This window comes from Acomys minous (assembly GCF_964271855.1).
Source record: "Acomys minous genome assembly, chromosome: 16".
Taxonomy (NCBI): domain Eukaryota; kingdom Metazoa; phylum Chordata; class Mammalia; order Rodentia; family Muridae; genus Acomys; species Acomys minous.
Window position 1 is genome coordinate 63826481 of NC_140498.1, and position 21203 is coordinate 63847683.

Below are 21203 nucleotides of genomic sequence, written 5' to 3' on the forward strand. Positions count from 1 at the left end.
TTATTCAAACAGTTTTCCTTCAAGAAAATGAAGAGCACTCCTTTGGAATGAAATGAGCAGGAATTGCAGAAAGAATTCCACAGTCCAAAGTAGTGAGAGCTAACATGGGAAAATGACCTGTGTTTGGTTCCTCTGTGAAGTACATTTCATATTGTAAAGCTTCTGATTTCGCAGATCTAGACAAGGCGCCACATGGATTGTCATGAGCTCCTGTATGATGCTCTCTCTCTACACACAAAGAACTAGGACCTTATGTGTCAAATCATGCTCTCCTCGTCTCTGTATTTGGCTTCTCTGGTTTTTTGTTGTTGTTTGTTTTTGTTTTTGTTTTTTTGTTTTTGGAGACAGGGTCTCTCTGTGTAGCCTTACTGTCCTGGACTCGCTTTGTAGACCAGGCTGGCCTCGAACTCACATCAATCCGCTTGCCTCTACCTCCCGAGTGCTGGGATTAAAGGCGTGCGCCACCATGCCCAGCTGGCTTCTCTGTGTTCTTTATTGCTTCACTTCTCTGCATTTTCAATTAGAAAACATCGAATTAATGTTTTTCAATTGAAATAGATTTTTTTCTCTCATACAATATATTCTGCTCAACTCCTAATTCCAGCCTCCCCCCCCACCACCCCCTTTGTCAGATCTTGTCCACCTTCTCTGTTTCCTCTCCAGATGAGAGAATCCGAGCTGCGTCTGTTCTCGCTCTTAGGAGTCACACAAACACAGCAAGCCGACAGCCATATCACGTCATCAGAGGACCCGGTGCAGACCCATGCACTCAGGTGCCTGCCATTTAAGTCTCTTGGAGATTCCTGGGCATCCAGGAAGTGTAAGGCATGGCTTCCCTCACATGCCATGGGCCTCTAGTTACACCAAACATCGTTTGGCCACTCAAACAAGTGTGGTGCCACCATGCTGCCCCTGCACATCTTGCAGGCAAGACAGATTTTAGTTAAAAGGTTTTTTTTAGCTGGGTTGGTGTCCAGGTTTCTCTTTCTATAGCCTATAGAGTACCTGCTCACCCCAAACAAACTTGAACAAGGGGCAAAGTCTCCAAGCCTGTACCTGCTTGACCTCTCTTTATTCAGTGATCTGTGTGGAAGTTTTCCTCCTCAATGGGATGCTGCTATCTCTTTCCAGAGAGCAACCTTCTGTCCTAGCATCAGCCAGGCTTGTTTAGGGATCTATTTAAATTATTTCTCTAATATTGCCAAGTACTCCTTCTAGGCTTACTTTTTTTTTTTCTTTAGAGCTTTCTGATGTGTTAAGTTGCTAGTAAAATATATCTCCATTTAAAAAATATGTATGCACTTAGTTCTGTCAACGGTCCTCTTATTACTGCCTCATTGTGTCCATAAATTTGGTTATTTGGGTATTCTTTTTCACTGAATTTATAAAATCTTTAATTTCTTTCTTTATTTCTGTCTTGTACAGTTTTCTGTTCAGTAGAGTGTTGTTCAGTTTCCTTATGTTTTTAACCTTTTGGTTGTTTCTCTTGTTGGTGATGTGCAACTTTAATCCATAGAGAGGTCTTACAGGATGCATGGGGTTGTTTCAATTGATTTGTATTTGTTGTCACTGGCACTATGTTCATGTATGTCATCAATTTTGGTGAAAGTTCCATGAGTTGCTGAGAATAGGATATATATGTGTGTGTGTGTGTGTGTGTGTGTGTGTGTGTGTGTGTGTGTGTGTGTAATGTTTTGTGAATAGGATTTTATTTGCTTTTTCTTGTTAGCTGGAGATTTTTCTGTTCATCCTTTGTTTGGAGGACGTCTCCTTTGTTAGAGTGAGATATTGAAGTCTTCCACCCTACCCACTGTGTGAGGACCAATGTGTTTCTTTTTCAGAAACGGCAGAAGTGTTTCTTTTACAACAGCATAAGCTCTTATGGTGGAGCTGAGATGTGATCTTTGTGGACTTTTAAAAAATGAATATGTAGTGTCCTTCCCCACCACTTTTGATTAATTTTTTGAAGTCTATTTTGTTAGATATTAAAACGGCTACACAAGCTTTGTTTTCAGTTCTATTTGCTTAGACTATCTTTGTCCCACCATTTACCATGAGGCATTGTCTATTCTTGACGTGGAGCTGTATTTCTTCCGTGGAGTAGGAGAATGGATTCTCTTTCAGCAGCTGTTCTATAGCCTGTGTCTTTTTATTGATGAATTGAGGTTATTGATGTTAAGAGATATCAGTGGACAGTGATTGACAATTCCTGGTATTGTGTTGTTGCTGTTGTTGTTGGTGTGTGTGTGTGTCCTTTTTTTTTTTTTATTATTTTGTTGGTAATGTGAGGTTGTTTATTTCCTGTGCTTTTATGTGTGTAGTTAAGCTCCTTGGGCTGGGTTTTTCCTTCTAACATCTTGTGTAGGGCTGTATTTGTAGATAGATATTGTGTAAATTTGATTTCATTGAGGAATGTTTTATTTTATCCATTTGGTGATTGAAAATTTTCTGGGTATGGCCTCTGCAGTTTCTTAGGGTCTGAGGCACATGTGTCCAATGCTTTCTAGCTTTCAGAGTCTGCATTGAGAATACAGGTGTAATTCTAATCAGTCTGTCTTTATATGTTACTTGTTTGTTTGTTGTTGTTTGGTTTGGTTTGGTTTCCACTGGAGCTTTCATATTCTTTCTTTGTTCTGTATGTTTAGAGTTTTGATTATTATGTGGAAAGAGGTCTCTCTTTTCTGGTTCAATCTATTTGATATTTTGTGTGCTTCTCATACCTTGATAGGCATCTTCTTTAGGTTAGAAATAAAAATAAGATTTTTGTTGAAATTATTTTCTGGGACTTAGATACGGTATTTTTCTCCTTCTATTCCTATTATTTTATGTTTTGTTTTTTTCTGTTCCAGGTTTCCTGGATGTTCCTGTGAGGAGTTTTTAGGTTTAACATTTTCTTTGACCAATGTATTCATTTCTTGTGTTATGTTTTCAGTGCCTGAGATTCTCTCTTCCATCTCTATTCTGTGGGTGAAACGTTCCTCTGTAGTTCCTCTTTGCAGTCCTAAAATTTACATTTCCAGGATTCTCTGTGTTTTTGCCTTCTTTATTGCTTCTCTTTCCATGTATAGGTGATGAACAGGTTTGTGTGTTCTCTTCAACTGTTTTTTTTTTCTTGCCTTTAGTTAAGGATTTATTGATTTTCTCCAATTATTTAATAGTATTTTCCTCAACCTTTTTTTTTTTAAAGCAATTTATACATTTCACCTCTTAAGCACATCAGTCATCTTCATATAGTTTTTAAGTCTTTTGTTTGTGCTATCAGCTATGTTGGACTATTCAGAACCTGTGTGTTAGGATAACTTGGCTCTGTGGGTAACAAATTTCCCTGGCTGTTTTTGATTACGCTCCTATGCTGGTATCTAGGCATCTATGTTTTGGTGATTGTAGCTCTAGGTGCTGATTTCTGCCTTTGTCTTGCTTGGGTGGGAGTTTTGTTCCTGGGTTTCTGTTTGCTCTCTGAGTTTTCTAAGAGTGGGTTTGCTGGGTATTGCCTCTTTTACTCACCTTCTTGGTGGGCGTGGTCAAGGAGGAGTGCTCGCTGGTGTTGGTAGCTGAGGTAAAAGGGAGCCAGAGAAGGATGATCTTAAAAGTCCACAGGAGGAGTAGACAGGGGAGAGCTGAAGCTGCCTCTGGTGTTCTAGTCCAGTGTTGGGCAAATGTGAAAATTTGATATTGGGTAAGAGACAGTGTCGTAGATCTGTGGACAGTCTACTTGGTATTCTGGTAGGGGTGTCTGCCCAAGTTGGGGCTGTGACACAGAGATGAAGCTGGAAAGAAAGGAAGGGCAGCTTGAGGGGTCTGTGATATCTACAAGAGGCACGGGAAAGAGAAGAGGAAGCTTCCCCGGCTGTTCTGTTCCAGTTCTAAGGCAAGTGTGAGAACTGGGTCTGAGGTAACAGATGATAGGGTAGGTAGGTCTTTGGACAGACCACCTAGTCTTCTGGCAGTCATGGCCTGTGGCTGAGCATGGGGTGTCCTTCCAGAGGTGGGGGCTCAGGCACAGAGATGCGGCAGGAAGAGAAGGGCAGATAGGGATGGTCTGTGGTACCTATAGGAGGCATAGGCGGGGGCGAGGAAGCACTCTGGGCGAGTTGAGTATTGGGTCTCAGGAAACAGAGAGTGGGGAAGGTCGAGAGGCGTCCTGTGTGGTCACATACCCAATGTCTTAATACTGAGGCATCACGTCTTTAGGGGTCATTTACTGACTTCTATATTTATGTAGGCTTTTGTTAACATTAATCTGTGAAAGACTTTTTGTTTATTGGGGGAAAAGTACTAAATGGGCTGTACGGGTTAGTTAGCAAGTATTCTCCTTGGGGTTGACCTGAATTCAGATCTCAACACCCAGCTCAAGTTGGGGGGCTCATAACCACCTGGTATATTCTACATCCAGGGGCTGGGACATTCTCTTCTCTGATGTGTCATCGGTGGACACATGGAAGACATTCTCTCTCTCACATTCTCAAATACACAGGTAAAAAGTAGGATAGACTTGTTTGCTCATGACTTTTAAAACAACTAGTGCAGAACAAACTGTTTGGGTGCATAATAGAAATCACACACTGTTTCTTTACAGATCTATTTTCTTGCATTTGGTCTGTAAGAATTTGTATTTCCTAACACTGCTGGAGATTTCTATACAATCATCAATCATAGGTAACAAAATGGTTTCTAATTGATCCTAACAGACATCCTTGTCTCTATCATAACACAGAATGAGATACTTTTCTTTTTTTTTTTTTTAGAATGAGATACTTTTAATAATCACAATTATTTTCTCTAACATTGGAACATTTGTATGCTTTAACCAAATCTCTCTGATTGGAATTGCCCTCCACCTCTGTTCCATTTTATATTATTGGCAAAGGAGAGAACCAGAGCGAACAGAAGGAGCGCTGGCCAGCGATTTCTTTGAGTTTTGACTTTGACTATAATCCTGTAGTTCCAGTTTAAGGACTGTTATATGCACAGATTTGTCTTGTGTTTGTTTTTTGTCAGTGGTGCATTCTATGCTATATTATTTTATTATTTATAATCTAATTATATTGTTGTTTCTCTGGGAAATGATAGACCTTCAGCAATCTTTGTCTTCTGAAATTTGAATATATTATGTTTTGTGTTTCTTGAGTTTTTGTTACTTTGGGGGACTTTCTTTTTTTTTTTTTTTTTTTGGTTTTTTTTTGGTTTTTTGAGACAGGGTCTCTCTGTTTTAGCCTTGGCTGTCCTGGACTCACTTTGTAGACCAGGCTGGCCTCAAACTCACAGCGATCGGCCTGCCTCTGCCTCCCGAGTGCTGGGATTAAAGGCGTGAACCACCACTGTGGAGAAATGGTTTTAGTTTTCTCTTTTTGATCCTAAAGACTGGCCTCACTTCTTTTCTTGGCAAGTCTGCATCTTTCACTTCCTCCAATCATCAATGTTTGTGTTTCTGATACTTAAGTAATTGATATAGTTAACACATTAGTTTGTGGTTTTAATACTTTGTCATATATTATTGTGTTTGTGTCTTAGTTAGCTTCAGTTCTCAACATTTTAGAGCCTACAGTCATGTGAGGAAGCCTCCAATGAGGAAGTGACCCCAACAGAATGGCTGGTTGTTATGGTCAGGAGAGAGTATATTGATTCGTGATTGACGTGGGAAGGCTCTTCTATTTATGGTGGCAATATCCCTAAGCAAACGGGCGTGGGCTGGATAGGAGAGCTTGCTGAGCCTGAGACAGTCAGGAAGCCAGAGTGCAAACCACAAAACCGTGTTTGTCTGTGGTTCTTGCCTTCATTTTCTAACTTGGGTTTCTCTTCTAAGCTTCCAAAATGATGGACTGTGATCTGAGAGAACCATCAAAACCAACAACCAATCAATCAATCAAACAAAAACAAAAACAAAAAAAACCCTGTTCGTTGCCTGGGATGCTTTTGGTTAGAGGATTCCATCACAGCAGCAGAGCAGCAGCGAGTTAGAATAAGAAGTGGTGTGAAAAAGTGATTTTGTGGCTGGACTCAACCTGGCTATGTTCTCTTTGGGGAGAAATGTGGAAAACATGATGACGTGAGATGGTCAAAAGCAGAGGAAGCTAAACAAGACCTTAATGGGCTTTTTTTTTTTTTTAGGACCTGAAAGATTGGAGTGTTGAGAGTAATGCAGACAGAGGAAGTTGAGGATTTCAGGGGAAAGTAGACTCCATGAAAAATTCAACAGAAGTCATTTATGTGATATTTTGACACCAAATCATTCTTTTTGTTTTGTTTTGTTTTGTTTGTTTTTGTTTTTCGAGACAGAGTTTCTCTGTGTAGCCTTGGCTGTCCTGGACTCCCTTTGTAGACCAGGCTGGCTTTGAACTCACAGCAATCCGCCTGCCTCTGCCTCCCGAGTGCTGGGACTAAAGGTGTGTGCCACTGGCTGAGGCCAAATCATTCTTCCTCTGCCATGTTCTGAGGAATTGAGTAAGGAAGAATTAAAAATCAATGGACTGATTTCATAGATGGAATATTGTAACACTCGGATAGTTATTACTAGGGACTCATTCACAACTACTTTGAGAAAAAGCACCCATTAGGGCAGAAATAAATGCAAAATCTCTGGTTTATAGAGACAAACAGCACAAGGTAATTTCCAATGGCAGTCAAATGGTGAAACAGAGGTGGGAGTTTTCAAGATTATCACCATTAAACAGAAGGCTCCTGCAACATTCTCTCCTTCTAAACTTTCACTTATTGGAAGGAGTAGGCAAAGTGATTCCTAGTCCCAGGAAGGAACTTCATATAAAACTTGATGCACCAGTCATCCAAGTGTGGCAGGGTCCATCCCATTTAGAAGCCAAACTTGACAGGATCTCCCATATTGTGCTGGGGTCTGGAAACAAGAAAGATGCCAAGCTTAAGGTCATAGATTTTTTTTTTTCCTTTGTGGTTTTAGTTCAGAACTATTTCATCCATGTATGTAGTGCAGAGTCAGAGTCCCAGTGAGGATACTGTGAGAGTTCATTGCATGAGGCTGTGAGAATGAAGCCTAAGCTGCACTTTGAGACCACAAGATGCTGAGATTCCCTAAGCTTTGAGAAACCTGCCATGGAGAGATGCTTATGCACAGTAGAGGTAACCAAGCTGAGAGTTGTATGAGAAGTTGCAGGCATGGGACCATCTAACACCTGTCAAACTGAAGCCCCACGTGTCTGAGACAGAGCTACAGGACTTCTTGTTTGTCCTACTGGTTTTGCTCCCGTGGTCCAATCTTCCTTCACTGCGTACGCATTTCTCTCTGTTGGACTGGGAAGGGAGATTCTGTGCCATTGTATTTGGAAAAATATAACTTGCTTTTTTTTATTTTACAAGTTGTGGCATTCAGGAGATTCTCCTGAACGTCAGAAGAGAGTTTGGACATCTGACCAGTGTAGGGGCTGTTACCACCATTAGGATCATTGGAGTTAGACGAATTGCACTTTCATCATGGGATGACCCTGAACCTCTAGTGACCATTGTCAGAATATATTTGGTTGAATCAAAGTGCTCCCAAATAGCATGATGTCTTTGAACACTTTCCTCTACTTTTCGGGGAGCTTATGGTAGCTTTTGTAGTAGGAATCTTTCAAGAGGTATTTTGGGGATGGGATTTGAGTGTCTATAGACACACTCCATTTCCTGCTCTTCCTTTGTGTGCTGTCATGCCCTCACTAGTCTACAATCCATCCCTACATTGCCTAAGATACAGTAGAAGCAACTGCCATTCAACACTAAGCTATTAGGCTAGCCTGATATTTTTATACTTATTGTTTTGTTATTTTTATTTTTGATTTTGAAGACAAAGTTTCGCTGTGTAGCCCAGGCTACCCTGAAAGTAGGTGTATAGACCAGGCAGGCCTTGGATTTAGCGATTCAGTGACTCTGGCTCCAGACTCTGGCTGGGATTAGATGTGGGCCAACATGCTTTATTTGTTTTATTTTTATATCATTACCTGATGGGATCAGAATATAGGTTTTTGTACATTCAATCACATGCTGTTGTGCGGACCTTCTTTTTTTTTTTTTTTTTCCGAGACAGGGTCTCTCTGTGTAGCCTTGGCTGTCCTAGACTCACCTAGTAGACCAGGTTGGCCTCGAACTCACAGCAATCCACCTGCCTCTGCCTCCCAAGTGCTGGGATTAAAGGCGTGCGCCACCACATCCGGCCCTATGGAGAGATGTTGGTTCTTTTGTTGTTGTTGTTGTTGTTGTTGTTGTTGTTGTTGTTGTTGTGCGGACCTTCGTCTACACCTTGAATTTTGAAATTTGGCAGAGAGTCTGTTCTATTTCTCAGGATGGCATGTATTCATGACACTAACAGTGCCTGAGCCATCTGAGTCATTACACTGACAGTGTGTGACATGCTTCCTATCTGTTGTGTTGGTTTTGAATATTTTTGAACAAATATAAGTATTTTGCCTGTATGTATGAATATGTGCATCATGCGTACCTGGTCTTCACAGTCTTCAGAAGACGGTCTCAGAGCTCTTGAACATGAAATTATGCATAGCTGTGAGCCCCCGTGTAAGCTCTGTCAATTGAGCCCAATTATTTGTGAGACCAGCAAGAACTCTTCACTGCTGAAACACCTCTTCCGCCCTATTTTGCTTATTTATAAACATTTACATTGCTAAAGTTGATTTAATAGATAGTTATGAGCCCCAATATAAATACTGGGAATTGGCCCCATTATTTGCAAAATCACTAAGAGATCTTCTTAGGTGAACTATCTCTCCTGTCCTATGTTATTTATTATGATCAACATTCATATGGCTAATACTTTCACCTGTCCATTTGTAACTGTTTAAACATGGATTCTCTTTTCCTAAGCTCATATTAATGTTACAGTTTAAACTAGGGAACTTCAGGTTTCTGGAAGATGAATATAGAAAGGAAGGGAATGTATAATTCTTTGTAGAAACTTCAGTAAAAAACTCTTGAGTTCTTTTTCTCTTTTTTTTTGTTTGTTTGTTTGTTTGATTGATTGATTCATTTTTTGCTGGGGAGTCAGGGTCTTAGTATGTACCACTTGCTTTCCTGGAACTTGTCGCATAGGCCAGGCTGGCATCCACCAGCCTCGTGGATGTACCTGCAGGTACACATACTTCTGCCTCCTGAGTGCTGGGACTAAGGGCATGAGAAAATGCACATATCTTGTCCATCATTTTTGTAGTTAATAGTCGTCCATACAATTTTTCTGATGTGTTATCAGTACTGTTGATCTCTCTGCCTCTCTCTCTCTCCCTCTCTCTCACTCTTAGTTGGCATTTCTCTTGCAAAGCGATATTCTATTCAAAAAGAAATAACAAGATGAATCTCATTTATTCAGTTTCTTTCCAAAATGACTTGGTGATACGAAAGAACTTCCAAGTCAGGAAGTCAGTGGAGAAAGCACCTGAATTATATGTCAATGTAGTATACTTTTACAGTGTTGTCAGTATCAAGCTTGTTATTTTACACATATATGGGATATTTTAGGATCCAGTGACCTATGATGATGTGCATGTGAACTTCACTCGGGAAGAGTGGGCTTTGCTGGATCCTTCCCAGAAGAGTCTCTACAAAGATGTGATGCTGGAGACCTGCAGGAACCTCTATGCTATAGGTAAGAAAGCGAATTTTCTTTTACTTAAAAAAAAAAATGGGACAGCCAGGCGTGGTGGCGCACGCCTTTAATCCCAGCACTCGAGAGGCAGAGGCAGGCGGATCACTGTGAGTTTGAGGCCAGCCTGGTCTACAAAGTGAGTCCAGGACAGCCAAGGCTACACAGAGAAACCCTGTCTCGAAACACACAAAAAAAAAATAAAAATAAAAATAAAAATAAATGGGACAACTGTTTCTTTGTTATTGATGCTTTTCTGTAATTTTTATTGAGAATGAGGAGGACTGATGTGAATAATTCAGGCATGATTGTAAGGTTCACTGAAGATACTAACATGAATTTTGCATAATTTTTAATAACATGACATATTTTCTGGTACTATATTTTAGGCTATAATTGGGAGAACCAACATATTGAAGATCATTGTCAAAGTTCTAGAAGACGTGAAAGGTAATTTTCATGTGCAAGCTAATATAAATATGCCTAAGAAATTTTAATGTGTCCTGGAAGTTTTAAAGAAAATCAACAGTGTAAATAAAACACTGCTTTAAGTGCATTGGTGATTATTAAATTCTCACAAAACCATGTACCTCAGTGTCAGGTATCGGCTTTGTTTTTGCCAAGCATTTCTCTAAGAAAGAAGACAAGGAAACAATGCCTGAATGGATATCACCATTCGAATCATAGCCCCGTTACAACAGAATAGATAAATATATGTCTAAAACCTCCAAATAAGAAAGTAGAGTGAGGGGTGGTGGTGCACGCCTTTAATCCCAGCACTGGAAAGGCAGAGGCAAGCGGATCACTGTGAGTTCAAGGCCAGCCTGATCTACAAAATGAGTCCAGGACATATACTTATAAAAATCATTGCTAAGTTTATTGACATGGCTAGTTTATGAGAGTCAAGAATGTTGTTGTTAAGGTTAATTGTTGTTAACCTTAATCTCTATACCACGTGTGTGAGGAACAAAAATTGAAACAGTATGAATGCAATGTGGAAGCCTTTCATTTTTCATTATTCTTTTAATAGGTGTAGCATATGTCACAGTGGATGCAAGCCATGTGAGCATAGGGAGAGTGAAAGAAGCCACATACTTCTCTTTCTTCCAGAACAATTAGAAAATATGTAGTAGTCCCCGCTCTGTGTAGACTTTCTGAATGTGATACGATTTTACAGGTAACTGGCTTTCCAACTTTATTTGGAACATCCACAAACTTACACTACAAAAAAATCTTTATGAGGCCGGGCGGTGGTGGCGCACCCCTTTAATCCCAGCACTCGGTAGGCAGAGGCAGGCGGATCGCTGTGAGTTCAAGGCCAGCCTGGTCTACAAAGCAAGTCCAGGACAGCCAAGGCTACACAGAGAAACCCTGTCTCAGGAAAACCAAAACCAAACAAAAACAAAAACCAAAAAAAAAAACAAAAATTCTCTATGAGTAATAGAAATATGGATATTCTTCTGGTTGTCCTGGTTTTCTCTCCAAATGTAGTATGACTCATACAATAGGCAAATTTACAAATGCAATCAGGGTGAAAAGATCTGGTTTCTTTCAGTTTTCTTACAATATGTAAAAATTTAATATAAAAACAGGATCCTATAAATGTGCGCCATGTAAAGAATGCTCTTACCATCAGAGGTATCTTCAAAGACAAAAGAACCCATAATGAAGGGGAACCAGGAATGTTAATATCGCAATAAAACTTTAAGATCTGAGTCCTCTTTACTATTAGGCCAAATTATAAAATTAATTACACAGATAAAAGCATTCATCAATGCAATCAATGTTGTAAAGCTCTCACATGTGCCAATTATTTTTTCAGGCATGAAAGACGTCATAGTGGAGAGAAATCACCTGAACATACTCAATGTGATAAATCCGTTCTGTGTCAGAGTCATCCTCCTGGAGAAAAACCCTATGAGGATATTCAATATGGTGAAGCCTTTGCATGTCTCCATGGGCTCCAAAGACATAAAGGAAGACACACTAAAGAAAAACCCTATGTATGTGACCAGTGTGGTAAAGACTTTCCATGTCACTGTAGTCTCCGAGTTCAAAAAAGGACACAGACTGCAGAGAATCCCTATAAATGTAACAACCAAAGTGATAAGGCCTTTTCACAACACAGTCGTCATAGAAAACATAAAAAAACAACTGCTGGAGAAAAACCTAATGAATGTAGTCAGTGTGGTAAAACCTTTGCATGTCACAGTGCTCTTCAACAGCATGAGCGAATTCATACAGGAGAGAAACCGTATGAATGTAATCAATGTGGTAAGGCCTTTGCACACCATGGTCATCTTCAAAGACATAAAAGAACACACACTGGAGAGAAACCTTATGAATGTAAGCACTGTGGTAAAGCCTTCGCAGTTCACAATACTCTTCAAATCCATGAACGAACACATACTGGAGAGAAACCTTACGAATGTAATCAATGTGGTAAAGCCTTTTCCCAACCGAGTAATCTCCAAATACATAAAAGAAAGCATACTGGAGAGAAACCCTATGAATGCAACCAATGTGGTAAAGCCTTTGCAAGTCATGGTAGTCTCCTATATCATAAAAGGACACATACTGGAGAGAAACCCTATGAATGTAATCAATGTGGTAAAGCCTTTGCACATCACAATCATCTTCAAATACATAAAAGAACTCATACTGGAGAGAAGCCCTATGAATGTAACCAATGTGGTAAAGCCTTTGCACGAAACAGTCATCTCCGAATACATAAAAGAACACACACTGGAGAGAAACCATTCGAATGTAGCCAATGTGGTAAAGGCTTTGCATGTCACAGTTATCTTCAAAGGCATGAAAGAAATCATCCCGGAGAGAAACCCTGTACATAAATTTAATGTGTTGAATCTTTTTCACATTTCTAAAGTCTTCATCATCATGAAAGAATTACTACTGGAGAGAAACCTTACGAATGTAGTTCTCATCATCCTGAAAATATAGTGGAGAGAAATTCTGGGAGTGTAAGCAATGTGGTAAAGCCTTTGTGTAGTGGGTTTGTTGCGATCCAACACAATGCAAACTCCAGATAAATGCACATGACCAGAATTTATTGTAATCAAGTTTCTACTGCTCGTTTAGGACCACAGAAAATACTTGGAAGCTGAACTGTGACACCTCAATCCCACTGCCCATCCCCCTTCCCCACTTTCATGCCACTACCCCTGAGCCAGAATATTACAGAGCTTTTAAGGTCGAAAACCACAAATATCTGTGCCAAGGTACAGCTACACTTTCTCACCAATCAGGATTTAAGGTTCGGGGCTTTCCTTACGTGGTTGATTGATGTCAACTGATACAGAATGTAGGTTGTACAATTTTGCCAATCATACCCATTTGTTCTTTTGTGGGTAGGAACAGTCATTATGTTTTGGGGAACAAAAGATGATAGACAGAAGCCAGTCAGCTGTTATAAAGTCTCCAGCATGACTAGGGCCTGGGAACTTGAACTCAGTTTCATTCTATGACTAAATGGAAGCAGATAACAAAGAGGACATGTTTCTTTTGCATGTCACCAACATTTGCCTGTCACAGTCAAATGCATAAAAGAACAGATCCTGTAAAGAAACCCTATGAATAAGCAATGCGTTAAAGCCTTTTCATGGAGCAGTAGCCTTAGAAATCATGAAAAAAAAAATCATCCTGCACAGAAATCCATAAATTTAGTCAGTTGGGAAAAGATACTTCATTCTATCTTTATACAAGAGTAAAACCTTTGGTGTACAGCATCATATTCAAGGGGAGGAGGTCCCCATCAGTCACAGTCATAGGGAAGGGGAATGGGGTGAAAGCAGGAGGGAGGGAGGAATGGGAGGATGCATAGGATGGGATAGCAATTGAGATGTAATATGAATGATTTTATTTTTCAATAAAAAAAAAAGAATGGAAAAAAAACCCTTTGGTGTATAATCATTTTTGCGAAAACCTTTGCATTTCACAGTAGTCTCTGAGGATCTTAAAGAACACATGCAAAAGGGAATCTATATTATTGCAGACTTGGAATAAAGAATCACTCACTGCCTATTGCTCCACAGGTGCTATGCTCCATTTGGGCCAATTTCCTGCAGAATCTTAGGAAGATGATTTTACCACTCCTGATAATAATTCCTGTGTCGATTCAGGTAACTTTGAGTCTTCCTGCTAATTAGCAGAAGAACTCCCAGGAACTTTGTATGCCTGTAAGGGTCAGGCATATAGACTGCGTTAAATTAGGCCTGACACAGATGTATGACCTAGGGCAAACATTTCTGTAGGTCAAGGGATTAGAGAGAGGACTCCTGTACAGGGGTTGCTGCACTGAGCCTGCTGGAAAGAATGGACATGCTCTGCCGGACCTGACATGTAAGGATAAACTGCCTGGAATCTCTTTTCAGTTCTGGGAATCAAGTTCCTGGCCTCCAGCAAGTTGTGCCAAAGAAAGAAAGGGGCTGAGATTCCTCTTTACAAGGCCTTCTCAGCTAGAGTGGGAAGTTCTGATAAGGCACCTGAAAGGTTCTCTACTCAGCCCCAAGCCAGTTGGAATCCTCTGAGTAAACAAGCCAGGGTCCCTTGTCAGTCTAATTAAGACTGCCTGCTGTTAAGCAATCAAAGACTTTAGTGAGAGAGGAGCTTTGGCTGGAAGAAAGTTAGTGACCTCAGATGGCTCAGGAGGTAAAGCAGGTTTTAAGTCTGGAAGTCTGGGGTTCAAAGCCACGCTCCAACTTGTCTACTTTCTCCCCTGAGTCTGTCGATGCTGGATATGACTTTGATTGACAGACTGCTTCCCTGCATATCTCTAGCTCTCATCCCAAATAGCCTGTGGTAGCGGCTTTCATGAGGACTAGAACTTTACATGGCACATTCTCTTTTGTTTGTTTGACTTACAAAAGACAAAAGGTACTTGTGGAAAAGAGACCCAAGATGGGATGAAGAACTAAGCAGTGATAATCTCTATGGAAGAAGTTTTTTTAAAAATGACACTTTGCACTAGAGTCAATTAAGGAGCTCATCCCTGGGCGTGGTGGCGCATGCCTTTAATCCCAGCACTCGGGAGGCAGAGGCAGGCGGATTGCTGTGAGTTCGAGGCCAGCCTAGCCTACAAAGTGAGTCCAGGACAGTCAAGGCTACACAGAGAAACCCTGTCTCGAAAAACCAAAAATAAATAAATAAATAAATAAATACGAACAGGAATCTGACCCCACAATGACCTAGGCTGCCTTTGACCTTACACAGTATCGATAATAGAAAACAAGGGATGGTAAATATTTCATTTAATACTTGTGAAGGCTGGGCGTGGTGGGGCACGCCTTTAATCTCAGCACTCTGGAGACAGAGGCAGTTGGATCGCTGTGAGTTCGAGGCCAGCCTGGTCTGTAAAGTGAGTCCAGGACAGCCAAGGCCAAAATCAAAATCTAAGGAATCAGTGGCCAGCACTGTGCACTCTGCTTTTCTCTCCTTTGCCAATAATAATGCAATGTGGACTGGGGGTGGGGGCGCTATTCCAAGATGAGAGAGCCACTTTAAGCATACAAGTATTTTAGTATTCGAGAAAATAATTTTGACTACTTAAAGTATCTTATTGTCTTTAAAAATATATTAATTTATTTATTCACTTCACATCCCAATCATAACTCGCTTCCTCCTTTCCTCCAAGTCCCGCCCTCCTGTCCTCCTCCCCTATCCTCCCTCCCCTATTCCTCTGAAAAGGGAAGCCCCGCCCCCCCTTCCCCCGCCACCAACCCACCAAGCTCATCAAGGACAGAAAATGTCCTCTTCCTCTGTGGCCTGGCCAGGCAGTGGGGAGTGATAAGGAAGTAGAGGCTTGGTGGGGTGCTTCTGGGGACACCTCTGGGTCCTGGGGAGTTGGCTCTGTTGTTCTTGTGGGGCTCCTGTCACCTCCAGGTCCTTCCGTCCTAACCCCTCCACCCCCTCACCCCTTCACCCCCTCACCGCCCCCCCCTTCCCACCAGCCTTTCTATTGCATTGCCCAGTATTTAGCTGTGAGTCTCAGCGTCTGTTTCAATCCCCTGCTGGGTGGAGCCTCTCATTGTCTTCTGATAAAAAGAAAAGAATGTATGTTAGGATCACTCAGAAACCACTTTTCCGCCTGGGATTGGTAAGTGGATATAAGTCTGCACCAGTGTGAGGAAATGTAAACTTTTAAAAAACCAAATACAACAAAGCAGATTTAAAAAAAAAAAAAAAGAAACACTCTATTTGTATTATACACCTAAAGAGCTTGTTTTACAGTTACTGCTTTATAAGTCATAAGCACTCTTGAAAACAAGCCTATCTTGATTTTTGTACATGTGTCTGTGTGTATGAGAGAGAGAGAGAGTCTTTCTTGTGGGCTCAGGTGCCACACCAGACAAGAGCGTGTCAGATCTCTTGGATCTAGAGTAGAAGGTGGTTATGAACTTCCCAACCTGGGTTGGGTGTTGGTATCTGAACCCATGTCAACCCCAAGAGGGTATCTGCTGAATTACCTGCCCAGCCCTCATAGTATTTTTTTTAAAGATTTATTTATTTATTACATACACAGTGTTCTACCTGATTGTGTGCCTGCATGTCAGAAGGCACCAGATCTCATTATAGATGGTTGTGAGCCGCCATGTGGTTGCTGGGAATTGAACTCAGGACCTCTGGAAAGAAAGAGTAGTCAGTGCTCTTAACCGCTGAGCCATCTCTCCAGCCCCCCTCTCATAGTATTTTTTAATCCAATAATCAAACCTCTTTTACAGAGTAACAACAACATAAACCTAAGTAAGTACAGAAGTAAATAATGACCCCTGGGAATCTGCTGCTGCAGTATTAAGACCCTGGGGGTGGGACTACGTAGGACGCCTCCAGAACATCCCCACTATGTTAGTCACCTGAGAACCAATACCACAGACCGTGCTCACCTGCTCTTCTCTTACTGCCTTATCTCTGTGTCTGAGACATCAACGATGGGCTGAGAAGCCCTACTCAACCAGAGGCCTTGCCTGCTAGACAACTTCGTAGTCTGTCTCAAGGCCTACCCCATTATCTGATACCCCAGACTCAACTCTCACGGTTCCTCTAGCACTGGAATAGAATAGTAGAGGAGGCTTCCTCTCCCCTTTTCCATGCCTCCTGTAGATACCACAGACCATTTCACCTGTTCCTCCTTTCCTGCCTCATTACTGTGTCCCAGCCCCCACTGGGGCAGACACTCTGCTCAACCACATGCCATTTCTGCTAAAAGACCATGTAGGCTGTTCACAGACCTAACACACTACATGTTACACTAGACACAATGTTCACAGTTTCTCCTAGCACTGGAATAGAACATCAAAGGCAGCTTCACCTCTTCCCTGTCTACACCTCCTGTGGGCTGCTAAGAACCACTCTCCCTGGCTTCCTTTTCCTCTAGTCTCCAATACCAGCAAGCATTTCCCCTGGAACACATCCACCAAACAGGTCAGTTTAAAAGTCAACAGTCGTCCACTACATTCAGGAAATCCAGATGGCAAGCAGAAACCCAGGAACGAAACTCCCACCCAAAGAAGAAAAACCCAGAAACCAGCACCTAGATCTGTACTCACCTCAAACCCAGGTGCCCAGACACCAGCCAGGGAACTACGTCACCAACTGAGGCAAACTACCCTGTCATAGCAAGTCCTGAATATTCCAAGTTAGCTGCACGCCTTTAATCCCAGCACTCAGGAGGCAGAGGCAGGTGGATAGCTGTGAGTTCGAGGCCAGCCTGGTCTACAAAGGGAGTCCAGGACAGCCAAGGCTACACAGAGAAACCCTGACTCAGAAAAAAAAAAAAGAAAGAAAAGAAAAGAAAAGAAAATAGAAGCAATAATAAAAAAAGAAAGCACAAATTGAGAGAAACCTGGAAGTGAAAGTTTTAGGACTGCAACAATGAACTACAGAGATAAGTTTCACCGCAGAAAAGAAATGGAAGCGCCGGGCTCAATGGCACACAGCTGCAATCCCAGCACTCGTGGAGGCAGACACAGATGGTCCTCTGTGAGTCTGAAGTCAGCCTGGTCTACAAAGTGAGAATCTCAGGCAGTCAAGATACAATGGAAGAAATGAATAAATCCATCAAAAAAATGTGAAATCTAAAAATTTCCTGGAAAAAAAACCTTTCAGGAACTCTGTGACATTATGAGAAGGCAATTGCAAATAGTAGGAATAGAGGAAGGAGAAAAACACCAGTTCAAATGTCTAGAAAATATTTTCATCAAAATAATCTAAAAAATGTGTAATGTAAAGAAGAAAATGCCTATAAAGGGACACTAAGCATACAAACACCAAACAGATTGGGCCACAAAAGGAAGTCACCTTGCCACATAATAACCAAATTCTAAACATACAGAACAAAGAAAAAATATAAAAAAGTTGCAAAAAGAACAACACAAAACAAAACAAAGTAACCTATAAAGGCAGAACTATTAGAATTATACCTGTTTTTCAATGGAAAATTTAAAAGTAAGAAAGACTTAGACACATGTGCCGCAGACTCTTAAGAAACTACACATGCCATCCCAGCTTATTATATGCAGAAAAAATCAATCACAACAAATGGAGAAAATAAGTTATTCCGTGATAAAGTCAAATTTAAATAATATGTCTATAAACACAGCCCCATACAAGGTGCTAGAAAGAAAAAAATGCAAGCCAAGGTGTAAACTATACACGTGACAACAGAGGAAACAAATAATCTCACATCATCAGCAAAAAGAAAATGGAAGTGCGTGCACACATATCACCACCACTACCACCATCACTCAATAACAACAGCAGCAACAGCAGCAGCAGCAGCAGCAGCAGCAGCAACAGGGACTTAACAGTCACTGTTCAATGACCTGAATTCACCAATAAAAAGACACGGTCTAACAGAATGGATGCTAAAGAGAGAATCCATCCTCTTATTGTATACAAGAAATTCAGTTCAGCCCAAGTGTGGTGGCGCATGCCTTTAAAACCAGCACTCAGGGAGGCAGAGGCAGGTGGATTGCTGTGAGTTCATAGCCAGCCTGATCTACAAGGCGAGTCCAGGACATCCAAGGCTACACAGAGAAACTCTGCCATGAAAAAAAAAAATCACAACAACAAAACAAAAATGAAGAGAAAGAAATACAGTTCAACTTGATGGACAGTACAGCCTCAAGGTAAAGGGTGGGAAAATGACACTTCAGCCAAATGGATCTAAGAAGCAAGTTGATGTAGCCATTTTAACGTCTAACAAAATAGACTTCAAACAAAAATTAATGAAAAGAGATGTTGAAGGATGCTAAATATCCATTAAAAAAAAACCCTACCAAGGTAGCATTTTCATTCTTTTTTTTTTTTTTAATTTTTCATTTATGTGCATTGGTGTGAGGGTGTCAGATCTTAGAGTTACAGACAGTTGTGAGCTGCCATGTGGGTGCTGGGAATTGAACCCTGGTCCTTTGGAAGAGCAGGCAGTGCTCTTAACCACTGAGCCATCTCTCCAGCCCAGTGTTTTCATTCTTAACATCTATGCTCCAAACATAATAGCTGCCACCACTGTAAAAGGAACAAGTCTGCAGCTTAAATCCCACATCGACCCTCATACACTTACAGTGGGAAACTTCAGTATCTTATTTCCACCAACAGGTAGGTCCTCCAGAGAAAAACTAAACAGAGAAATGCTCCTGATAACTGATGTTAAAAACCAAATAAACCCAACTCATACTTACAGACTATTTCACTTAGACACAAAAGAATATCCCTTCTTCTCAGCAATGTGTGGAACTTTCTAAAAACCTGATCATATCCTCAAACACAGTGCAAGTTTTAACAGATACAAGTAAACTGAAGTAAACCCCTGCTTCCCATAGGATCGCTGTGGATTAACACTGCACATCGTCAACAACAGAAACAACAGAAAGCTTTAAAACGTATGCAAGCTGAACCACCCTCTACAGAATGAAAAGTGGGTCGAGACAAAAATAAAGAAATGAAAAACTTTCTAGAATTCAATGAAGGGGCTGGAGAGATGGCTCAGAGGTTAAGAGCACTGCCTGCTCTTCCAGAGGTCCTGAGTTCAAATCCCAGCAACCACATGGTGGCTCACAACCATCTATAATGTGATCTGATGCCCTCTTCTGGCATACATTAATATGTATATGCATTAATAAATACATCTAAAAAAATAGAATTCAACGAAAATGAATTCACAGCATATCGGAATTTACGGGATACAGTGAGCGTGGTGATGAAAGAAGAGTTGAGAGCAATAAGTGCGTACATGAAGGCAGAGGTGCCCTTCATTCACACCGTGTTGAGGTGGACACATTCCCTTGTTAGCTGCCGAATGAGCAATGAGCTAAATGCAAACAGATTCTGGTATTGTATTTGCTATTGGGGGATCTCTTGCCTTAATATGTAGTGTAAAGATGACTCCCCAGTTATCTTTGATGGGTTAATAAAGAAGTTTAAGAGCCTATGACTGAGCAGCTGAGACAGTACGTTGGACCTCAATACCCAGTCTTGGGTTCCTTGGAGGTGGGAAGAAAGAGAGAGAGAGAGAGAGAGAGAGAGAGAGAGAGAGAGAGAGAGAGAGGAAAAAGGAGGAGGAGGAAGTTACCACAAAGCACAAAAACCAAGAGTGTACAATATTTGTAACAAACAAACAACCCTCCCCCCAAATAAGGGGATAAAAAGAAAAAAAACATAAGCATAAAAATATATTCAGGTTTTTCATCAACAGGCCTAAAGAAACTGCACCAGTAATCCTGTGAACTTGACCAATGTTACCTTTGATTGCACGTGTAAAGAAATTATATAAGCAGACTTCACAACTCCTACAAAAACAAGTCCAAGAGCTCCCTAACCTCTTATATTTCTGACCCTCCAGCTACTACTGATCTTTCTTGTGGGAAGCCATGCTAAATTCAGCCATGTTAGAAATCCCTTGCTTAGCCTGCACGCTGTGACCTTCGAGTTGTTGACCCTTGCTGAAGGAGCTCTTGTGTTCTAGGCTAATCTTTGGATTATTTACCTTTGAAAGAAATAGGGGGCTGGAGAGATGGCTCAGTAGTTTAGAGTAGTTAAGGGTTTCTCTGGGTTAGCCCTAACTGCCCTGGACTTTCTTTGTAGACCAGGCTGGCCTTAAATTCACAGCGATAAGCCTGCCTCTGCCTCCCAAGTGCTGGAATTGAAGGTGTGTGCTACCACAACCAGCTAAAATATATATATATTTTTTAATATTACAACATTTTGGTGGTTGCTTCCCGCTTTGAGACACTACAATAATAGTCACCTTTGAAAAAATTTTTTTTCTTATGTCCACTGGAGTTGTGTGATACTACGGAAGTGACTATGTACACCAGCATTACCTCGATTTCATGAATATGCGTTTGCGTCCAAAATTCTGGGATTAATGACATGTGCAATTATGTTTGGCAATATTCATTTTTGAAAAATGATTGTGGAAAACATCTGAAATGACATTAAGAGGTATTATATTGCCCTACTCGCCAATGTTCCTTTTTGTCTGTTATTTAAGTTTTTTCTTCTTTCTCACAGTGTATGTGCTTGTGTGTGTGTGTGTGTACATGTAGCACGGTATTTCCTCAAATTGACAGTGATCACCACGGCCCTGTGC

At 41.0% G+C, this 21203-nt stretch overlaps 1 protein-coding gene across 1 annotated transcript in view; it reads left to right on the top strand.

The window, feature by feature from the left end:
* Nucleotides 1–12938, top strand: part of LOC311587167 (uncharacterized protein) — a 68199-nt gene extending 55261 nt beyond the window's left edge. Inside the window, exons 7-9 of the mRNA XM_084763665.1 lie at nt 9475–9601; nt 9988–10048; nt 11421–12938. Of these exons, the coding sequence (XP_084619791.1) occupies nt 9475–9601; nt 9988–10048; nt 11421–12450 (1218 nt within the window). The 3' untranslated portion in view covers nt 12451–12938. The remainder of the gene's footprint in view (nt 1–9474; nt 9602–9987; nt 10049–11420) is intronic.
* Nucleotides 12939–21203: the final 8265 nt, after the last annotated feature.